This window comes from Leucopleurus acutus (assembly GCF_964270905.1).
Source record: "Leucopleurus acutus genome assembly, chromosome: 1".
Lineage (NCBI taxonomy): Eukaryota > Metazoa > Chordata > Mammalia > Artiodactyla > Delphinidae > Leucopleurus > Leucopleurus acutus.
Genome location: NC_139142.1, coordinates 36,890,542 through 36,913,635, shown reverse-complemented (window position 1 = coordinate 36,913,635; position 23,094 = coordinate 36,890,542). Strand labels below are relative to the sequence as shown.

The 23,094-nt window shown below is 38.3% G+C and overlaps 1 protein-coding gene across 1 annotated transcript in view; it reads right to left on the bottom strand.

Moving 5' to 3' along the window:
* ESR2 (estrogen receptor 2) overlaps window positions 1–15,552 on the bottom strand; it is a gene marked incomplete at both ends in the record, with an annotated part of 46,950 nt that extends 31,398 nt beyond the window's left edge. Inside the window, 4 exon segments of the mRNA XM_082840827.1 lie at window positions 4,010–4,126; window positions 13,120–13,292; window positions 15,143–15,513; window positions 15,517–15,552. Of these exon segments, the coding sequence (XP_082696953.1) occupies window positions 4,010–4,126; window positions 13,120–13,292; window positions 15,143–15,513; window positions 15,517–15,552 (697 nt within the window).
* Window positions 15,553–23,094: the final 7,542 nt, after the last annotated feature.

Below are 23,094 nucleotides of genomic sequence, written 5' to 3'. Positions count from 1 at the left end.
TTCTCTGACCACAATAAAAATAGAAAACAGTAACAAAAATATAACTTCCAAAGTCCTATGAGCACAAAATATTTCTAAATATTCATTGGTTAAAAACAAAAATGTAAGATGGAATTAAAAAAGACATAAGTCGGGCTTCCCTGGTGGCGCAGTGGTTGAGAGTCCGCCTGCCGATGCAGGGGACACGGGTTCGTGCCCCGGTCCGGAAAGATCCCACATCCCGCAGAGCGGCTAGGCCCGTGAGCCATGACTGCTGAGCCTGCGCGTCTAGAGCCTGTGCTCCGCAACGGGAGAGGCCACAACAGTAAGAGGCCCGCGTAACAAAAAAAAAAAGACATAAGTCAAGATGTTGTTAGCATGGGCACAACATTTATATGAATCTTCCCTAAAAAAAATCTAAAAGTTAAAATCAGAATGCCTAGTTTCTATACTCCCACCATTGTGTTTGTTCACGAAATTCAATTGTCCACATTTATACAAAGAAATATTAGTTAGGAGGTATGAGCAAATTTAAATTATTTGCTTCCAAGAAAATTTATCTGAATTTCCCTTATCCTTGGCTAACTGCAGTAGAAGAAAGGGCTCTATTCATCTAGGGATAACTGAATCAAAATTTTCATGAAAAGAATTAAAAGCCTAAAATATAATTCATTTTATTAGTAATCAGATAAAGTGCTATTATTATTTACATTATATATAATATTATAATTATATTATTAAAGGTCGATTATACCTCCAGAGTAAAGTGGGACAAAATGTATGGTTAAGAAAGTATCTTTCTGATCACACATTTGTCTTTTGTGGAGTATTATGAGGATAAGGAGTTTACAAAACAGATTTCCATACAAAGTAAAAGGTTTTGATTCCACACATTCAAATTTATTTGACCAAATTTCCCCAACAAAGTTCTATGTACTAGACCCTATTCTAAGTTGGGATCAATAAAATAAAGCCCCTAGAATCTATTGATAGAGTTCCTAGCTTTAACTGGTAAATCAAGTGGTATGGTATACACTGGAATAAAATGAAATTGAGAAGGTCAAAAAATAAAGTCATTGACAAAGAACTCACATTTTTCTACCAAGGACATTCCTAGTGTTATGGCTTTGACACCGTAATCCAAGCAGCCACTCAGTGTGCCTCTGAGTGAGCTTAACGAGAAAGTACCAAATAGGAGTGCTCCATATTAGAAAGTGCCCAGCGAAAAGATGATGACAACAACCATGGTAAATGATAATCATGACAGCTAATATCTACTGGAAGCTTCTGTATGCCAGACATTGTGTATTATTGTATATAGAGTATCCCATCCTGACAACCACCCTAGAGAAAAGGTGCTATTACTATCTCCAACTACAGGGGAGGATCCAGGCACAAGAGAGCTCAAGTAACTTGCCCAAGGTAGAAAAGCTAGAAAATAGCAGAAGCAGGATCTAAAACCAATCAGTGTTCTGAATGCAGAGCTGGTGCTTTTAACAACAATTTTATATCACCTCCCTATCAGATTACTTTCAAGTGTCTATACAGCGGGTGAATAAAGAGATGGCATCTGAAAGATGCCGAGCTATTGTCCCAACACAGGGTTCTAGATCAGGTATACAGTTATTCAGGTCGGTTTCCTGCCTATTTGCATTTCAGTGTATTCTTATAATGAAGCCTTGTCCCTGAAGCTAGTCTGGGTGGGTACCCTCCTACCATTGAAACAATGATATTAATACCTCAGCAGAAAGGATTGGAAATGCAGAAGAAAAAGGTGATGACAAAAGGGACAGGATTTCTGAATAAAACGGGGAAGTGGAATTATGCAGGAGGATCCAGAATGCAGGGAGAATCCCTAATCCTCTAAGATTGGATAGAAGGAAGAATCTAGATCAAGGGTTTTCTCAGGAGGGCAGACGAGAAGAGGGCTGGGAAAGGAGGGAGGCACAGTTAAGAAAATTCACTCCTAATCGTCTTTTCCCGTGGTCAGTAAAGGGTCAAAATATCCATCTGTTTGCACATCAATCCATCTCATTCCTTCTGTAATCTAAGATAATGAAATATTTTTTTCTTAGCCCTATACAGCGACTTTTTGGTCAAATTCAATGACCTTTTCCAGGAAAAATTCAGGAACATCTCTGAACTCTGCTTTCTGAAACTGTATTGTATCAAAACTCCTAATTTATATGAGCCTTTCAACAAGGGAGAAAGGAAGGAAAAGCAAAATTTAACGCCAGGCACTGTGTTAGGTCTTTATTCCTCGCAAAACTCAATGAAGCAGATACCTCTGTTTCAGAGATAAGGAAACCGAGGGCCAGGAAGGTTAGGTCGTTTAAGCATAGTCACCGCTAGCAAGAAGTAATGAGACCAAAAAAATGAGATTCCATCTGTGTGTGGGGGCGGTCCAGTCCTGCTGTTCTTCTCACCGCATACACTGTCCCCTACAGCTGGAGTGTATGTGCTACTGCCCTGGTCCCAAACCAGGAGAACCACAGCCACTAACAGACTCTAGTACATTAAAAGCATTTCTAACCTAAGGCTAAATTGGAAATCTTTTTTTTTTTAAGTATACAATTTAAAATATCGTTTTACTTAAAACATGATATATTTATTTGCAGTCTTTGGTCAGAGGGCCAAGGATTTCTCTTTAAGCACCTCTGCCAATTTAATCACAAGTTACCTTGTCTCTGGATTTTCAGTTTCAGCTTCTTTAAAACAGAGCAAGAACTTAGGCACTCCTAGAGCAATCTGAATGCAGACTCTTTATAGGTGTATAAATGGTTTTGCCCCAATCTCACCCATACCTAACCCAATAGCTATTAGTCCTTTACAGTTTTATTCAAAGCTTTCACAGGAACAGCTATCTTTTCCTACTCATATTTCATATGTTTGCATAAAGTTTAATTAAATTATATGATTTAACAATTACAATGAGTAGAAACAGGTTGTGAAGAAGCCCATTGGTTACTGATAAGGATATAACTGAAGTGGCATTTATGAAAGTAACCAATACCCACTGGGAGGTCATGGGCATTGGCAGGATATTTTACAGAGGAAATGGAGAACACAAGTGATTTTAGGAAGCCAGAGAACTGTGATTAAATTAAGAGAACTTCTGCTCTAATTCTGAACTAGGGGAGGGAACAGAGAATGTTCAAGGGGCAGAGCTACTAAGACACTGTCAGGGAGAAAAGAGAGAGGATTTTTTTTTTTAATTTTTCAAATAGTTACAAAGAGAGAAATAACAACAAACCACTGCTAAAATACTGGCTGGCAGAAGAATAAGAAAAGTACAGGCAGAACTGATATGACTGTATATAAACAAGCAAGTATGTACAACAAGTGAATCAAGTTAGCCAGGTGGAGAGAGTGCAGTGTAAGCATCGTCGTCAGTTGTTATACTAATGTTCTCATTTCTCTTTGTTTTTTCATGTATATATATGTGTGTGTTCACATATATATGCACACATACTGTCTTAGAACAAAATCCATACTCTATGTGCTTTCCATAGGTCTATCATGTTTCTGACTCCTATGCATATTTTTTCCACTTCTAGAAAGTTAAATGGAGGGGTAGGTACGAGTCATCCCAAGTAGTCCACAAGATAGTCAACTTTCTTGTCAGAGCTTTAACCATGAACATTTACCTGAACTTCATCCTTAGACTTTTCAAGGCTTCAGGCAGATGGTCATCCAGCCCATTTGAGCACCTCAGTGGCTAGAGTTCTCTAATTCATGCAGCAGCCTATTCTGTGGTCAGACCACTTGAACTGTAGAAAATTCTTCCCTACATTGGGCCAAAATCTGCCTCTAACAGCTTGCTCCTGTTCTCCCCAGCTCTGTCCTCTGCAGCTTTAGAGAATAAGTCAACACCCCTGCAATGGGACAGCATACACACACCTGAAGATAATTACCATGTTCTAAATCTCCTTTCATCCAGGCTACATGTCTCCAGGTCCTCAAACTGTCCCCAGTTTGACATGGCTCTCAGCATGTCCCACATATCACAGAAGGGGAAGGGAACACTCACCACACTTCACCATTCCGACTTCATAGCACTTCCGAAGTCGGCAGGCCTGGCAGCTTTTACGCCGGTTCTTGTCTATTGTACACTGATTTGTAGCTGGACAAATATAATCATTATGTCCTACAGCAGAGCAAAAACAAACAAAAACAAAAAAAAGGAAGTTTATTGTTATAATATTTTGGCTAAATCTCTTCCTGGTCAACAACACAACTAACGCTACCCAGCTGAGAGATAGGAGACATCTTCTTAACCACAGGTACAGGTATAAAAACCAAGTGCAGCCTCATCAGTGCCTTGTTCACGAGTAAAGGAAACCTAAGAATATTTCAATATCCTACCCTTTTGAATAGGTTATTCTCTGCATGTTCTTAGAATTCTCAAGAGATACATTTAGAAATAGTCTCCTCTAGACATGGAAAGTGAGACAGTCACCTGAAATTGATTTGCTCCAAGTCACAGGACTCCTTGAGAGTAACACTTGTATCAGGTCACCAAATTCAACTGCTTGTACTCTTTTACATACATTCCTCCGTGGTATTTAACATGATATTTTAATAGGAATTCATAGCTAAATAAGAGAACTACACTGGTCAATAAGAGAATATAGAAATCATCAAACAAAACAAGGACAGAAAGAACTGCCACTTGATAATGGTTGTGGTGGGTTAAATTATCGTTTTTAATTCTTCACTCCCTCCCTCAGCCTGTGACATTACAGTGTATTACAGCAGGCAGAGTACACCTCCTCACCAACTCACGTCGGGCTTGGCCGTGGGACTTGCCAATGGTATGGAAGTAGATGTGATACTCCAAAAGTTTGGCTTGGCCTCTTGAGTGCCCATGAGAAGAAAATGCCTAGGGTAGCCACTGGTCCAAGGAGAATGTGGAGACGTGTGGTGCAGACCAGAACTCAACCCAAAGCCCAGAGCCAAGCCTTATGAAGTAGAGCCACCCTAAACAACTCACAGACCCATAAATAAAAAAATAATGCTCACTGTAGTAATCTACAGCCTAAATAGAGTTGTATAGCAATATCTGACTAAGACAATGGTGCTTCTTTTACGTAAAGAAGAAACAAGAAAATTTCCATTTCAAAAAGCAGCACTAGGACTTCCCTGGTGGAGCAGTGGTTAAGAACCTGCCTGCCAATGCAGGGGACACAGGTTCGATCCCTAGTCTGGGAAGATCCCACATGCTGCAGGGCAACTAAGCCCACACGCCACAACTACTGAGCCCATGCGCCGCAACTACTGAAGCCCATGTGCCTAGAGCCCGTGCTCCGCAACAAGAGAAGCAGCCGCAATGGGAAGCCCGCGCACTGCAACGAAGTGCAGCCCCTGCTGGCCACAACTAAAGAAAGCCCATGTTCAGCAATGAAGACCCAACTCAGCCAAAGAAAAACAAAAAATAAAAACACCAAAAGCATTACTTCAGATGCTGTATGGAAAATAGATTAGAGGCAGCAAGATTGATGAAGGCCAGGAGACCAAGCAAGAACCCACTGTTGCTGTGCAAACCAGAAAGGAGGCTGCCTGCCTGGATTGGTAATAGTAGGGAAGATGAAGATAAATACAGAGACCTGAGAGATTTAAGGAATAGAAATTATAATAAAATATATAAAAAGTAGAAGTGAACAGGGTATTATGGTGCCTTTATTTCTTAATTGAGTCTTTCAATAGGGCCTGAACTTCTTACGATAAAACCTATAATGGCCCATAATTTCAATGTGGAAAATGGATGAATCTCAATGATAAACTAAACGAGCAAGTCATAAAAGAAATCACAAAAGAACATAAAGGAGAGGATTCCATTTATATAAAGTTCAAAAATAGAAAAAACTATATTGTTTAGGGTTACATGCATAAGCGATAAAAACATGGCAAGGAAGGCAGAAGTTAGAACTGTCTCACCTCTGTAGGGGGAGAAGGTGCTGTAACTAAAAGGACCACCCAGAGGGTTTGTTTCTGGAGATATCCTATTTCATGGCCTGGGCACTAGTCACACAGGAGGTTGCTCTTTACTTCTTTTCTAAACTGAATATAAATATGAAATTTTATATATTTTATACATTATATATCTTTTATATGTGTGTGTGTATGTATGTGTATGTGTGTATATATATATATATATATATATAATATTTATATATACTAGAATACTCTATCCTCTAAGACAGACTGGAAGCAGAGATATCCCAACAGCAATGAGTAAACTAACACCCAGATCTTGGTTTATGAATATCATTCTCCACTCATAGGAAACTGGGAACCTTGGAGAAACAGTTTATTCCAGCTTATCCCACTGGGGCACGGAAAGTACAAGATAAGCCTGAAACATCTTGTTGTGCCAGGAAGTAAAGAAGTGTCTAAAGAGTTAGGGGCACATGTCAAAAAGATACAGAAGCCAGTTTAAGGGAACACTACTGGCCAAATCTGGGATAATTTGGACACCCAAATAAATAATTATATATACTGGAATAAATATATTCCCTAACTCTATCCCCCGAGAGAGCATGGAAGCAGGGACTAGCCTCACAGACATCACCTTAACCAAATATTCAAAGTGTACATCACTAGTATTGGGACAAATTGAAATCAGGCACTACATGAAAGGAGCCAGTCAGAAGAATATAGCATCATTTCTGTGACATTCCAATAGGCCAATAATGTGTACGCTGAATCTAATGATGAGGAACCATCACACAAACCCACAGTGAGGAGCATTCTGCAAAATAACTGGCCTATAAGATTCCAAATTGTCAAGATCATGAAAACCAAGAAACAACTGAGGAACTGTTCTGGACAGAGAGAGAAAGGCTAAAGACCTAACAACTAAATGCAAAGTGTGATTCTAAACTGGATCCTTTTGCTGTAGAGGGCACTGTTAGGACAACTGGGAAAACTGGAACAAGTCTAAACATTAGATGGTAATAATATATCAATGCTAATTTCCCAATTTGACCCTTGTGGCTCTACCGGAATACATGTTAAGTGTTCGGAGGTGACGGAGCATAATGTTGGCAACTCATGATTTCAGGAAAAATGTTGGCAACTCATGATTTCAGGAAAAAACGTTCTTTATATTGCATATGCACATTTTCTGTAAGTTGGAGACTCATTTTAAAAATGCTCTGTTAGCTACTCAAACAATAAACGAATTCACACAAATATAGACACATACAAATAAATATGCAAATACAGATAAATTGAAATTTATCTATATTTCAAATGTTAATGTTTTAAGCTGTGAAATTAACTTTCCTTTTTCCAACTCACCAGATTTTAAAGAACACTTCAAAAAGCTATGGTTCCATGACTGAACCATAATTAAATTTTATAATCCTCTCCCCTTTTAGATAGATTCCAGTAACATCTGTTCAACAAAACACAAATTGAAATTCAGTTGTTTGTGGCTCTACCATCACACTCTGCATCGGCCTGGGTACCAGCAAAGGTGCCCTAGAGATGCAAAAACCACTCTCTCAAGTGACCCTCCATCCTGGCCATGTACAGGAAGCAACGTCTTCCTAGCCTGACACACCAACATTCCTGCTGTCCTACTGATTTCCGGGTAGTTTTCATCGGCATTTCATTTAGTCCTATAACTTCCCTTATAAAGAGTTATAATCCCCATTTTACAAATGAAAACACTTAAGCTCAGTTCAATAACCTCCTTAAAGTTATTGTTTTAGTTTTCCATGCCACATAATAAATTTCTACAAACTTAAAATCAAACAAATTTATTATCTCATAGTTTCTGCAAATAAAGAGTGCAGACGCAGCTTACTCTACTCAGGGTCCCAACAGGGCTGCAACCAACGTATTGACTGGGCTGTGGTCTCATCTGAAGCTCAGGGTCCCCTTTCAAGCTCATTTAAGTTGTTGACAGAATCAATTCCTTGCAGTTGTAGGACCGAGATTCCCATTTTCTTGCTAGTTATAGGCTGGACACTGCTCTCAGCTCCTAGAGGCACCTGCAGTTCCTTGCCCAGAAGCAGCTCACAACATGTTTGCTTCCTTCCAGGCCAGGAGAAGCACATCTTCCTGACTTCCAGTCTCTCCACAGTCTGCTATGATGGAGTCTTATATAATCACAGCATAATCACAAGAGACTATCCCAACACCATTTGCCATAAAATGTAACCTAACCAAGGAAGCGACTCTGTCTTCATATTTACAGGTTCCATACACACTCAAGAATAGGTGGTAATATAAGGTGTGCTATAAAAAAAATTTAAAGGAACAGATAATTATCTTGTTATTGCTTTTATCCTCACTTATAATATACAAAAATAAATTTTAAAAGCCAAAATATATTTCTAATCAGAAACTTTCTATTGTACTTTAGAATATAATGCTTTATACTTAGAAGATAAATGTAATCCCACAGCACTTTCCATAGCAGAAGCAATCTTTTAAGTATCTTCTAAAACCTCTAAGAACTATATATGATGTCATCCTTATTGATTTTATAAGGAGGTTCATAACAATAAGCATTTAAGGGACAAGTAGAGGTTGGCTTTTATTTTTCTCTCAGAGTTTACTGTAAAAGATCATTTTACTTTTAAAAAAGGATCCGAAAGCACAATAATATGAACATGCTCAATAAAATAGCCTAGAAAATGTCTTATGCAAGAAGATCATGGTAATTCACTTCATTTCTGGCAAAAAGAAAAAAGTCCTCTTTGAACTGCACCAAACACCCCATGTATTAAAATGACTTTCTTGTTCCATGCAACAGTCTGCTACTCCACACTAACAGAACTAAGAGAAAAGTTCAAAGCAAAATTAAAGGCAAAATATGAAGCTAATTCTTTTAGTTAAGATATAAAACTTTACAGGAAAATATGCTTTTTATAATACAAAACATAAAAGGTTATCGTTGTTCTCTGCAAAATTATTGAGACTGTCTGAATATGTATTATCATTCATATCCAACTGCAAGGAGGGAAGAGACAGCACTGGACTTGAAATCAGAAGACCTGACTTTAATATCAGCTCAGCCTCCCGGTTTTCTTATTTTAAAAACAGAGCAATTAGGGACTTCCCTAGTGGCGCAGCAGTTTAGAATCTGCCTGCCAATGCAGGGAACACAGGTTCGAGGCCCGATCCAGGAAGATCTCACATGCCGTGGAGCAGCTAAGCCCATGCACCACAACTACTGAGCCCGCGTGCCACAACTGCTGAAGCCCGTGTGCCTAGAGCCCCGTGATCCACAACAGAGACAAGCCACAGCAATGAGAAGCCCACGCACCACAACAAAGAGCAGCCCCCACTTGTCCCAACTAGAGAAAGCCCGCACACAGCAACAAAGACCCAATGCAGCCAATAAATAAATACATTTTTTAAAAAATAAAATAAAATAATGTAGCTCTTAAAAAAAAAGAAAAAAACAGAGCAATTATTACCCATACCCTCCCTGGCATTCTTATACTTCAATAGCAAGCATCTACCTTGTTGTTTCTTCCCTCAGGATACCCTTCTTGAGTTCAAGACCAAATAAGTCCCAAGTAATGGAATATATGCCTTGAAGGTAAGAATCTTTTACACAACCTATGAGCTGCTACAGCTTCCCATTTAAAGCTTAGCCTATAATGTCTTAAGAAATAAAGAGTTGAAGATTCATGAGCAGCAGTCAAATGGATTTTAACTTTCAAATGACAATGATAAAAGGTTATTATAAATACCAAAATGAAAGTGCATAGTATAGTAGTATCATTACTATTATATGTGGATATAAAATAAATAGCCAGAAGGATGAACTTTATGGAAATAACATGAAGAAATGGGCCAAATACATATCAAAAAAAACCCCAAATTTTATAAGAGATGTAAAAGACCTAAATAAATGGAGTCAACGTGTTTCCTGATGTGAAGACTATTACAGAGCTTCCTTTCAAAATAATTCTTAGGTTTAATAAAATATCCACTTTTCTTAACATTAAGGATGGGAGGTCACTTAATAAAATTATTTTAATGTTCCTGTGGACAAATAAACATGAGAAAATAGCCAGGACATTTTTAATATAGGAGGAATTTATACTGGCATGTATTAAAATTCATTATAAAACTATAATACTTAAAATAATGTGATACTTATACAAGAATGAAGAGATAGATCAACAGGTCAGACTAAACACTAGTACATATAGAACTTAATATATATCATATACATAGAAAAAAATTAATGAACACAAGAAAAGGTGCTCAAAATCGTCAGTAATCAGAAAATGCAAAATAAAACCACAGTGAGATAGAACTACATACCAATATAAATGGAATGGCTAAACTTTAAAAGACTGACAATATCAAGTTTTGATAAGGACATGGATCAACTGGAACTCTCATACATCGCTGTTGAGAATACAAAATGGTTCAACCACTTTGGAAAACAGTTTGTTAGTTTCTTATAAAGCTAAACATACATTAGCTTATCATACAACCAGCCATTTTACTCACAGATATTTACCCAAAAGAAACAAAAAGATGTCTACACTGAGAGATATGCATAAATGTTCATAGCAGTTTTACTTAAAATAGCACAAAACTAGAAACAACTCAAATGAACAAATAAACAAAATGGGGCACACCTACTGGAATATTAGTAACAAAAAGGAATGAACTACTAATGCATCCAACAACACAGATATATCTTAAAAGCAACATGATAAGTGAAAGAAACCATACATAAATGGTTACATACTTTAAGATTCAATTATATGACATTCTAGAAAAGGCAAAACTATAGAGACAGAAAATAGATCAAGAGTCACCAGAGCCTGGAAGGTTGGTGTGAAATTGGCTACAATGGGCATGAAGGAATATTTTGCAGTTATAGTAATGCTCCATATCTTAATTATGGTGGTGGTTACATGACTACATGTATTTTCAAAATTCATAAAACTATAAAAATAAAATAGAGGAATTTTACTGTATGTAAATTATATCTCAAACAAAAAATTAAGCTCCTATATTCAAAAAAAACAATGAAAATGGATTTATTCAATAAAACAATGTGGATAAAATTGACAATTTATGAAAATATATTTGATTCTTATTTCATTCAACATACCAAAAAAATTGAGTAGCCATTTTCAGTTATTGCAATGCATTTATACCAGAGGGCACCAAAAATATGAAGAGTCCAAAGAAATAATCATTTAGGCATGAAGCAATTGTAAGAGCACTAACTCTTTCCCATTTGCACTTTTAGGATATGACACTTCTTTTCCCTTTCCCAGTAGTTCCTCTGCGGATGCAGTAGGAAAGAATGACATGGGGAAAGCACAGGAAACTTACGTTTTATTGTTTTCAGCTACAGTCTGAGGGTTCATGAAGTATCATGAAAGATACTCCATGCAGAGATTTTTCCCAAACAGCAAATAAGAATTCTCTTTTTTAAGGATGTAGTTAGTTGTTTTGGGTCAAAATTTCCTGAGGAGATAAAATTCTAGAACCTCAACAAGATAAAGAATTGTCATCATATCAAGAGTTTGGTTCTGAATTTCAGAAAATCTGAATCGTTCTTATCATATATCGCAGGAAATTGGACCTGGCCTTATAATCTACTAGTACAATGATCATAAACAAAAAATTTTAAGCACTGAATATGTTAAACATAGAATGAAAAGCTCTGTGTATGCAAAAGCAAAAATAAGCAACCGTGATTTATGTTTTGATAATATTTGAAGACATCAGCTTCCTTTGTCTGTGCTGTTTTTCCTTTCGGTAAGAAAAGTTTGGAAATGGCAGAGGGCCCTTATCCACCTAACTATGAAGATTTTGGAGGAGGAGGGTTTAAATGAGATTAGGATCAGAAGAGAAATACAAGGAAGAAAGAAAAGACGTTGATATCTAAACTGAAAACAGAAGAGTTAAAAGAAAAACTAGAATGACTTGAATTTGCAGGTTGTTTACAACTGACGAAATATTTTCACATAAGCAACCTCATTTCCTTTTTAGAACAACTCTGTATCTCCATTACACAGACGAGCAAACAGGCTGGGAAGTAAAGCCACAGAGCTACTAAGTGGAGAGTCCAGAATAAACAGGTGGTCATCTATGAAGGGTGAATTTCAGGGGACTCAGAGGAAGGCGATTCCTTATCTACCAACATTCTACCCCTCACCTCCCTCTGGATTACATCAGCTTCTCTGCTCGAGGTAAAATGCTCTCTTAATGTAGAGTTATCATTGGGTGAATTAACTCAGTAAATTACCATTTGCCACTTGCACACTATGAATTGCTTTAAGGTTGCTTTCCTTAACCGGATAAGAACGAGGCACTGAGGCCTTGGCAGAAAAGGGAAGGGAGCTCTGAGATGGGAACGTAGGACACTGTCTGGGAGTAGCTGGCAAGGGAGGGGTTAAGGGGCAGAGAGACAGTCAAGAGCATGAGTACGCAGGAAAGTGCCTTCAGCAAATTAGGGCCAGCAAGGACATGTGTGGTAAGGGGCTGACTGGCCTTGAAACCAGGTGTGCACAGCTTGAGACTGATTAAAAAGGCCACTAAAACAAACAAACAAACAAAAACCCAGCCCAGCAGAAATTTGGAGAAGGGTAGGGAAATAGTCTAAACTCAGACCAGGAAACAGGATTGGGAAGGAGGTTCCACTAGTTCGGGGCAAGACATGCCTCTAGATAAATTCTCAGAGACCACTGGAGTTGAACTACTGACTTCTGATCATTTCCGTAAAACATGTTTATTCTCTCTTCCTAGGGAGTCAGCCCACCATCGTGACTGTTACTTATGCCAGATATTAAACATAAGACAAAGGAAGAAACAATCTTTGCAGTTCCTAATGAGCACACATTTTTTTGGCAAGCTTTATCTTCACAAGGGTTGTAGGTAGACGTCTTCTCTCAAGAAGATGGCGATGGGTGATGATGGGGTGGGACCCATTTGGGTTCTGGGGTAGAGATCTGCAATGAAAGATAAAGTACTCTACACTTGAAACAATCCACCCCACCCGCAAACACACATGATCCTCTGAACTGCTCATCAAGTACTCTGTGTACAAAGCAGGCCAAAGGTGAAATTTCTGCCAGGTCATCTGAAAACTTGTTTAAAAGCAAAAGTGGAAAACTAAAGAAGCAGCTAACAATACTCTTGTACCTTGAATGCTTCGTTTAAAAAAGGCCTTACATCCTTCACACGACCAGACTCCATAGTGATATCCCGATGCATAATCGCTGCAGACCGCACAGAAGTGGGCATCCCTCTTTGAACTTGGACTAGTAACAGGGCTGGCACAACTGCTTCCACTAGCCTTCCTTTTCAATGTCTCTCTAGGGGCAAAGAAAACATTCATTGTAAAAGAGCATTAAAGATAAAACAGGGCCTTTCTAGAAAAACGAACAGCATGAACATTGCCTAATTTATCTCTTTGCCCTCAAGGGTTCGTGATAAATATATTCCAAGAAATCTGATCAAGCAAAACCTTTGTTACTGATATCAGATCTATGAAGAGTCACCCTGTTGGGATGACTGATGCCCGAAAGTGGTTAAGCAAGTTTATGCCCATCCATGCAGTGCTGATGAGCACCAGTAACCATGGATGGCCAGCTGTAGCCATCAGGGTGTACAACTTTGAGTGTAATAAGTGACCAGATCCAGTCTGGGTGGAAATGGTGGGGAGAAGAAAAGGGAAGAGAGGAAGAAGAGAGAAGAGAAGGGGAGAGCGTGAACATGTACCTGTCCTTTGAGAAGGCTTTGGAGGAAGGTGTTCAATGCTGGGTAGAGTGAGGGCCAGGGCTTCTACAGAGGAAGGGAAAGCCCACGAGGGAGCACCAACAGGCACCAAAAACACCTGGTTAGTTCCTAATTTTGCTATGGCATGTTTCTTTTGGAAAGGAAATAGTAGAAGTACGATTATTTATAAATTAAGGTAATTATACTATGGTTTAATTTACCCAAATATTAGCAGAACTCTGATTAGAACTTGTGCTCAGAAACAAAATATTTCTTCCTTTAAACATTGAATGAGAAAACATTATTTTTAAAAAGTTATCTATAATTTTCATATTCTCTTTTACCAACAAACAAGAAGTATTTTTTTAAAGAAGAAAAATAAAATTACTGTGTAATACGGCTTTCTCAAACTTTTATGATATTTGAAAGTAATACATTTCAATATCAAATATGCTGTAACTTAATACTTTGGTTGTTTTGGAAATTTATCTCCCCTTCATGCTTCTCCCTATACTACCTCTGCTCTCTGTAGCCATAATTATCATTAAAAAGATCTGGGTTTGATCCCTGGTCAGGGAACTAAGATCCCACAAGCCACGCAGAGAAGCCAAAGAAAAAAAACATTACAAATTGAATGGAAATAACCCATTATATTACCTTGCCCTTAGAGTTTAAGAAAGTTCAACTAAAAAGTTCCACATTTAAATAGTTTCCCATCAATCTTTATAAAATGTTATTATTGGGCTTCCCTGGTGGCGCAGTGGTTGAGAGTCCACCTGCCGATGCAGAGGACACGGGTTCGTGCCCCGGTCCGGGAAGATCCCACATGCTGCGGAGCGGCTGGGCCCGTGAGCCTTGGCCGCTAAGCCTGCGCGTCCGGAGCCTGTGCTCCGCAACGGGAGAGGCCACAACAGTGAGAGGCCCATGTACCGCAAAAAAAAAAAAAAAAAAAGTTATTATTTTAGTTCATTGTTTAAAAGCTTGTACCTATGTTTGTCTGTCTTTTCAGGCTTCACCTGTCTAGTATTTCATTAAGTTGTAATACCGACAGTTACTTTTATCTTGGACACAATTTGTCATGAACACTAAATTGTGATTTCACTGCAAGATAAGAAGGATCTAACTTGAAAGTAAAAATTTCTTTTTCAAACCCAAATCACTTCATCAAGAAGAAAGTGATTTAAGTTAAATTCTTTAGTTTCTAAAGACAGTAGTCATGATAGTGAATTCTCCCCCCAAAACACAGATCTGTAAGCTCAACTTTTTAGTAAGAACTAGAATATCAGATTAGATATTCTAGAATTCAGAATATCAGATGTTTTAGGTGCTCTATTTGATCTATGTAATAATGAAGACCTTGTATAACACATATCTTTCTTTTCACTAAATCATAAAGCAATCTGAATAATGGCCATGAACTACAATTCAGAATGAAGACTGGATTTACCTGTTCCCAGGTAAGGTGTGTTCTAATGATCTCGTTTCACACCAAGGACTCTTTTGAGGTTCTGCATACAGAAGTGACGACTGGCAATGGATGGCTAAAGGAGAGAGGTGCCCAGGAGTTGGCCACAATACATTTGGGTTTGTGGTCTGTCGACCAGGCCCACCTTCCGAGTTATTGGGAATACTGTAATTCATCACGGCAGGGCTATAGAATGTCATGGCTGAATATTCATGGTGGCTCTCTACATAGGAGGAAGGTATATATATAGGGCCTGGCTCCAGGGGTAGGATGGATTGACTGCAGTTGTAGGAGACAGGAGAGTTAAGGCTAGATGGTGAGTTTTTGATATCCATGTCTTGAATAGGTAACATCTAGGAAAATTCCTTGTGAGAAGAGGCACAAAGGGACATTATAATGTTCTCAAAGAATCATAGACAGGTATGGCTGTGAAGAAAAAAAAAAGACATTTCTAAGTTACAGATACAAGCATACTATTAAAAAGGTTGACATATTATTATTAAACACACACACACACACACACACACACACACACACTTGTGTGGGCCTAGAAATACATCCTGAAAAATATACACAAAAATATTAACCTCAGAGGGGTAGGAAGGTAAGGCATAGGAACCCATTTTCTACTTCATTCACTCCCATAATGCTTTTGTTGTTAACCATGATAATTTTTTACCATGAGAATTTAATATAAAGTGCTTTTAAAACTTAAAAAACACAGGGAGTTCCATGGTTGCCCAGTGGTTAGAATTCTGGACATTCACTGCTGTGGCCTGGGTTCAATCCCTAGGAACTGAGATCCCACAAGCCACATGGCATGGCAAAAAATAAATAAATAAATAAAAATTAAAAATAAAAAACACAGGATTAAATCAAAATGCCATGCCAACCAGTTTTCTTTTTTCTTCTTTTTTTTTGAACTAGATAAGTTCCTTTTTAAATTCTTACAGAAAAATAAGCAGGAAAACCCTGAAAGAGCAGATCAATGAGCAGGACTAGCAATAACAGATCTTCAAACACACTATGAATAGCCAATAATAAAAAAGGAATAGACAGGCCAATGTACCTGTATCAATGATCAATTTATTGCCTTTCACCTAATACACCCTTCAGTATATGTTCTATAGCAATGGAATTCCTTAAGCATTTAAACTGAGCCCAGTGCTAAGCTTTCGCAGTTGAGGCACTGCAGGGACACTGCAGGAGGAAGAGGCCACAGTGATTTCTGGCAGGGGCAGAGGCTGGCAGTGTGGGTGTGAGAACATCCAGTGGAGCCTGTGCCAGCCATAAGTCCAGAATGAGGTCCCACTGCAAACTTGTAGCCCTGGCACGGCGAGAACCTTTCTGTAATCACCTGTTCAGACTATGGCCTGAGGAGTTACACAGAAGTTGTTCCTTGTACAAGTTTCATCACCAGCACATGCACACTCTGAAGGTCTTCTGCCCCCACGGGCACCTGGACTCCCAGGGCATGCCCACACCACCAGCTGCTGATCACCCGCTCCCCACCTGCAACTCCAGACCACTTTCGTCCAGCTACACAGTTAACATTTCTGCTAATTAGTGGCCAAACCATTTTTTTCCAAGGAGGTCTGAATCCCCCAAGTTTTTCCATCTTTGGGTAGTCTACCTCAGCTCCATGTAGAGTTTCTTATATCTTATACTTAATCTCTCATCATAGTTGGTAATTCTTACATTAGACTTCCCCTGTTGAACCTACCGTGTAGTTTCTATCTCCTGATTGGACCCAGATTGCTATGCAATAGAACAGAAAATCCTAAAACAGCAAATTCAAAAACTCAAGGGATTTCCCTGGTGGTCCAGTGATTAAGAATCTGCCTTCCAATGAAGGGAACACAGGTTCAATCGCTAGTTGAGAAAGTAAGATCCCACATGCTGCGGGGCAACAAAGCCCATGCGCCACAACTACTGAGACCGTGCGCTCTGGAGCCCACTCGCCACAACTAGAGAGAAGCCCGTGCACCACAATGAAAGAGCCCGCATGCCGCAACTAAGACCTGACAGAGCAAAAATAATAATAAATAAATATAAAAAAAAGTCAAAAGTTTTTGGAAATTTGTCATAGGATAAAGGTGGTATCTCAAATCTCTAGGAAAACATTGGACAACAGAATTATCATTGGAAAAAGAATGTATGCCAGAATAAACTCCAAAGGTTAAAGACCCGAATGTTGAGAGAACTGGAAAGAGGAAGGAGAGGGAGGAGGAGAGGAGAAGGGGTAAGACAGGAATGGGGGAGGAACAGGGGCTGCACAGGTACTAGAAGCAAATGTAGATAAATCCCATTATAACATGGGTGTGGGGACAATCTTCTTAACTATGACTCAAAATCCAGATGCAATTTTAAAATGTACATAAAAGTACATAAACTCATGAAAGTAAACATCTGCATATCATAAAAACACCATAAGTCAAAAGAGTAATGACAAATTGGAAAAAAAATACTCCCAACTTATATTAGAAGCAAAGGGCTAATTTCTCTGGTATATAGCGAGAACTCTTAAATTAAGATGGAAACCCCCCCCAAATATTCATTAGAAAAATAGGCAAAAAACACAAACAGAACACAGGAAAAGGAAGGCAAATGGCTCTTAAAACACATAAAAATATGTTCAACCTTGTTCAATAAAGAGATACAAATTAAACTGCAGCAAGATACCATTTCTCACTTATGTTTGCCAAAAATTCAATTTTTTTTTTTTTTTTTTTTTTTTTTTTTGCGGTATGCGGGCCTCTCACTGTTGTGGCCTCTCCCGTTGTGGAGAGGCTCCAGACGTGCAAGCTCAGCGGCCATGGCTCACGGGCCCAGCCGCTCTGCAGCATGTGGGATCTTCCCGGACCGGGGCACGAACCCATGTCCCCTGAATCTGCAGGTGGACTCTCAACCACTGCACCACCAGGGAAGCCCAAAAAATTCAAATGTTTGACAACAGACTCTCTTGGAAAGGTTATGGAAAAAACATGGACTTGCTCCTACATTGCTGGTGAGAGTGCAAAATGGCACAACTTCCATGGGTATTTGGCAATAAATAGCAAAATTACATATGCTTTTTACCCTTTGGACTACGAGTCCATAGTGATGTTCGAAAAAAGAGGAAAAGAAAGAGAGAATCATCTGCTACCACTGTATCAGTTCCTCACTCTGAAAATTAGCAATTAGGGGAAAAGAATTAAACCTGTACTCTGCCTTTTGAAGAGAACCTGTAGTTTATCCCAACGTAGAGGGAAAACCCTTCTTTACCAAAGAATGACACTTAATAAATAGTTCAGAAGAATATTCAGATGGATAGACAGATAGGTAGATACATACATAGATACATAGGTAGAGCAAATAAGTCAAATTGTCAGCAATTACTGAATCTAGATGGTAAACATACGGACATTAGTCTTTCAACTTTTCTATAACTTTGAAATTTTTCCTGATAAGAAGCTTTGAAGGAAAACAAACAAAATAAGAAATTAAAAATGGAAACCTGTTTTAAAAAAGTTAAAATATATGGAGTAATATAATTTGGGGAAGGGAACAATGACCATTAATAATGAGACTGTTTGAGAGAGATCATTAAGAATCTAGCCTGGAGAAGTTCTCCATCTTCAATATTTTCTGCTCCAGCTGTCACATACTTCCATATGTAAGCAACTTGGCTCTCTAAAGCTCCCAATTCCTTTCTCCTGACATTTTCCTTGGAATGCTCATTCCATTTGTCCTCAAAGCACAATATATCTATGATGTTTTTTAAAAATGTCCATAAATTCTTCAATACTCTTCCCTTCAAAAGGTGGTGCCTAACCTCCCCCTTGAATATGGGCTAGATATAGTGACTCCCTTCTAATGAATAAATTATGGCAGAAGGATGGCATGTACTTCTATGACTAGGTTATAAAAGGCATTGCAGCCTCTTCCTGGCTTGCTCTCTTAGATCACTCACTCTGGGGAAAGCCAGCTGCCATATTGTGAGGACACTCAAGTAGCCCTACGATGGCCTCCTGCCAGCAGCCAGCAAGGAACTACAGTGAAAGAGAGATTTTGGAAGCAGATCCTCCAGCCCCAGTTGAGTTTTCAGATGACTGTAGCCCTGGCCAACATCTAAGCTAAGCTGCTTCTGGATTCCTCTCAGAAACTGTGTGAGATAATGTTTGTTGTCTTAAGCTGCTAAATTCTATGACAATTTGTTACAGAGCACTAGATAATTAATATAATATCCAAGGCAAAATTCATCATTTTCCTCCCCCAAACCACTCATTTTCTATTTGTGTTAATGACGAAGGCGATTACAGTTATCTCTGACTTCTCCCCTTCATCCAGCTACCTTTCATCACCAAGGCACATTGGGTTTTTCTCTCCATGGTGCCTTTCCCCATGGTTACGTCTTTCGCCAACCTTGGAGCAAGCTCTTGTTACTTCTTATCTGTGCACCTTAAATAGTCTCCTTACTGCTCCTTGCCTTCAGTTAGCTCTTTCTCCAGGGCCACAGGGCAGCCAGATTAACATTCTTAAAAACCCAGCTCTGAGCAGCGCCCTGCTTCCCACCAGCCTCTTAATAAGTCATGCTCTTTTAACATTCAAGGCATTCCACTATGTTGTCCCAACTCATCATTCCACTCTAATCTCCTGATATTTTCCTACAGAAAACCTGCCATGTTCATAAGAAATATGCAAAGTGCATTGTGAAGCGGTTGGCGTTTCATGCCTTATCACTTTTTTCACTCTAGCACCCCTGTGTAGTAACTGTGTAGTTCTGTGTAGTAACTTACACAGAAATTTAACCCTCCTTATTAGAAGAGAACTACACCAAATCCTTTTTGGAAATGGTAAAGGTGGGGTGGGAGAGTAAGAAGTAAGTACAGTTAGATTTTAAGCTCCTGAAGGCACACACTGTATTTTATTCACCTTCCACTACAACGCAATAAATATTTGTTGTAAGAAAAGAATATGAAGAAATGTGTTGAAAATATATGATTTCATCCAGTATAGAGTATGAATCAAAGATGGAGCACTTGCAGTAGCCATGGTACTGAGCTGAGACAGGGGTTTCAAGACAGGCACTCTGCCTTCAGGGAGCCACTATGCCCAGTAAATGAGGCAGGCAGACCAGGTAAAATAACAAGGAATGAATACAAAGGTGCTACCACTTCCAATCAACATTGGTTGTCCACAAGGGACAGGAGAGAGAATGGTAGCTGGAAACAAATATAAGATCAAGGAAGTTTAAAAAATATATATGTATTTATTAATCATGAGGACAGGATTCCATATTTCAACTACTTATTCCCAATCAATATACACAATCCCTGATTCCTAATAGAAAATATGCAGGATAAAACATATAATGCTAACTAGCAATTTCCAAACTTTTTTAAAAAGTTGTAGTAAAATACACATAATAAAGTTTACCATATTAACCATGTACAGTTCAGTAGTGTTAAATACATTTTCACTGTAGTGCAACCAATCTCCAGAACTCTTTTCATCTTGCAAAACTAAGATTCTACACCTGTTAAAAACATCTTGCAAAACTAAGATTCTACACCTGTTAAAAACAGCTCCCCCATTCCTCCCTCCCCCAGCTCCTGGCAACCACCATTCTACTTCTGTCTCTACAGACTTGACTATTGAGTACCTCATATAAGTAGAATCATACAGTATTTGTTCTTTTGTGACTGGCTTATTTCATCTAGCATAATGTCCTCAAGGCTTATCCATGTTGTTACATGTATCAGAATTTCTTTCCTTTTTAAGGCTAAATAATATTCCATTGTATGTATACACCACATTTTGTCTATCAAGGAAGGGTTTTAAATACAGACGCTTGAAAACATTTACAGAACCATGGAAATGATCGAAGTTAGAGCAAGTGGTTGAATACAGGAGTTGGTAATTAGGTCATGAGTAACCTTTAGATGTCAGCTCGAGAACTGGCAGAATTATTAGGAGGCTTTTGTCCCTCAATCTGTCTTGAAAACACCTCTCCTATTTCAATCCACCTACACATACACCTGTTCACTGTGCTTATGTTTTCAATATTGTACCTTGGTGATTGGATTTTAGTGCATTATTTTTGCTAAATGATCTGAGCATATCTTATGCAGCCAAATATTTAATCAAAAGACATTTAAAGTACTTTAACAGCACAACTTAAACAGTATGTAACAACTGAGAACAAAATACTTAAGGTAACATGCATAACAAATTGTATTTATGCATAATGTAACCTGGAGGTAATAAATTTTATATTTCTTTTTTTAATTGAAGTATAGTTGATTTATAGTATTAAATTTTATTTTTTTTGAACTTATAAAAAAGAAAACAAGATGTCTTACCCAATTTAATAAATAAAAAGCATATCCAAATGTTAGTGTAATCACCATGGTGAGTATCCCAACGTTCTTATACAGAGCACTGCTCAAGGTAAACTTACATAAGGATAAACTCTGCACTCTCAATCATCAAATGAAGATTAAATTATATTCAAGAAATTAAGAAGCAGGAAAGCAGTGAATTTAGAATAAGAATTTGAACAAGAGACTTCAACTTAATAATCAATTTTTAAAAATCAATTGAATTGTTTAAACAAAAAATCATTCTCTGAACATTTTGAACAATCAAGGTTTTACTGAATTTCATGTTGTCTCAACTTTACATTGCCCAAAAGAAATGTATTTGGCGTTTCGGCTTAAGTATCAGTAGAAAAGCCAATACACCAAACTATCAGAAAACCACCACTATCTTTTCCTTTCATTAGGCCTCTTAAAAACGTAAAGCTTCTACGGACACAAAGTAATGAATAGTAGCATGGAAATTCATGAACTTGAAATAGCACTCCCCATTATCTAGCTGGACAGGGAAAATACCATTTAAAATGAAGATCATCTCTCTCTCAGGAGCAGAGAATCAATTCCATCACTCATTTTCACCTACAACTGAAATGTTCATTCTCGGCCTAGAAATGCTGAAATGACCTGTCAGACATATACTGCCAAATGGCAAATGCCAGGATTCATCCAGGCAATAAATCAGGTACCACAGTGACTTTGCTTAGAAAATATGCATTTCACACATATATACCAACTTCTCTAGAATTTCCACACATCCCCAGTACCATGATAATTAATGTGAGAGAACTGGTTGCTGGACAGTGATTAAGAGGATATACTGTTTTTTAGTTGGGTATCTTTTAAATTATCCAGATTCACATGACAACTATTTGTCAGTGCAGTCTTGGGTAACTAATAACTTGGTAGCCAATGCAAAGGGTTTTTCCTTCTTAAGCAAAGACACAACAAGGAGTAATGAACTTAAATCACTGCAGTAGACCTGGGAGACAAGAGAATAAGTAACAAAAGGAAAGTCTGCTCCACTGGAGGTCTAGAAAAGTGAATAAACAACCTGTGGTCATTTAAGTAGTTCTGCTCTAAAACAGTGATATAAACTGATCGAAGGAAAGAATTCCAAGAAGAATATATTTCTCCAGCACTGTACTACAGATTTTCTCACACATTCGTTTGAACACCCAAGCATTGCCTCTATGACCACAATCTCTGGTATAACAGGGAAAAAGAGTCTCTAAACAATTTAATTGTTGGGCCTGGAAGGCATGGAATTTCACCTGGCCAACAAAAGAACATGTACCCGGACATCCTGATTCTAAGAATTAATCATTTCTTTGTGTGCCAATTTTCTTTAATTACTCATCACAGCCTAAAATAGTTGGCCTGTATCCTTCATGATGAACAGCCCTTGTCTTCTGCCCAAAGATGTCTCTCTCACACTCCCCCAGCACACACACCTGTGTGGGGCCCTCTTGGATCACATCTATGTCCAGTGGGAAAGCTTTTTGTACACATGGGATTATATGTAGTGTTCTAATGTACTGGCTGGGAAATACGTTACGGCTCTTAAACTAAAAAAAA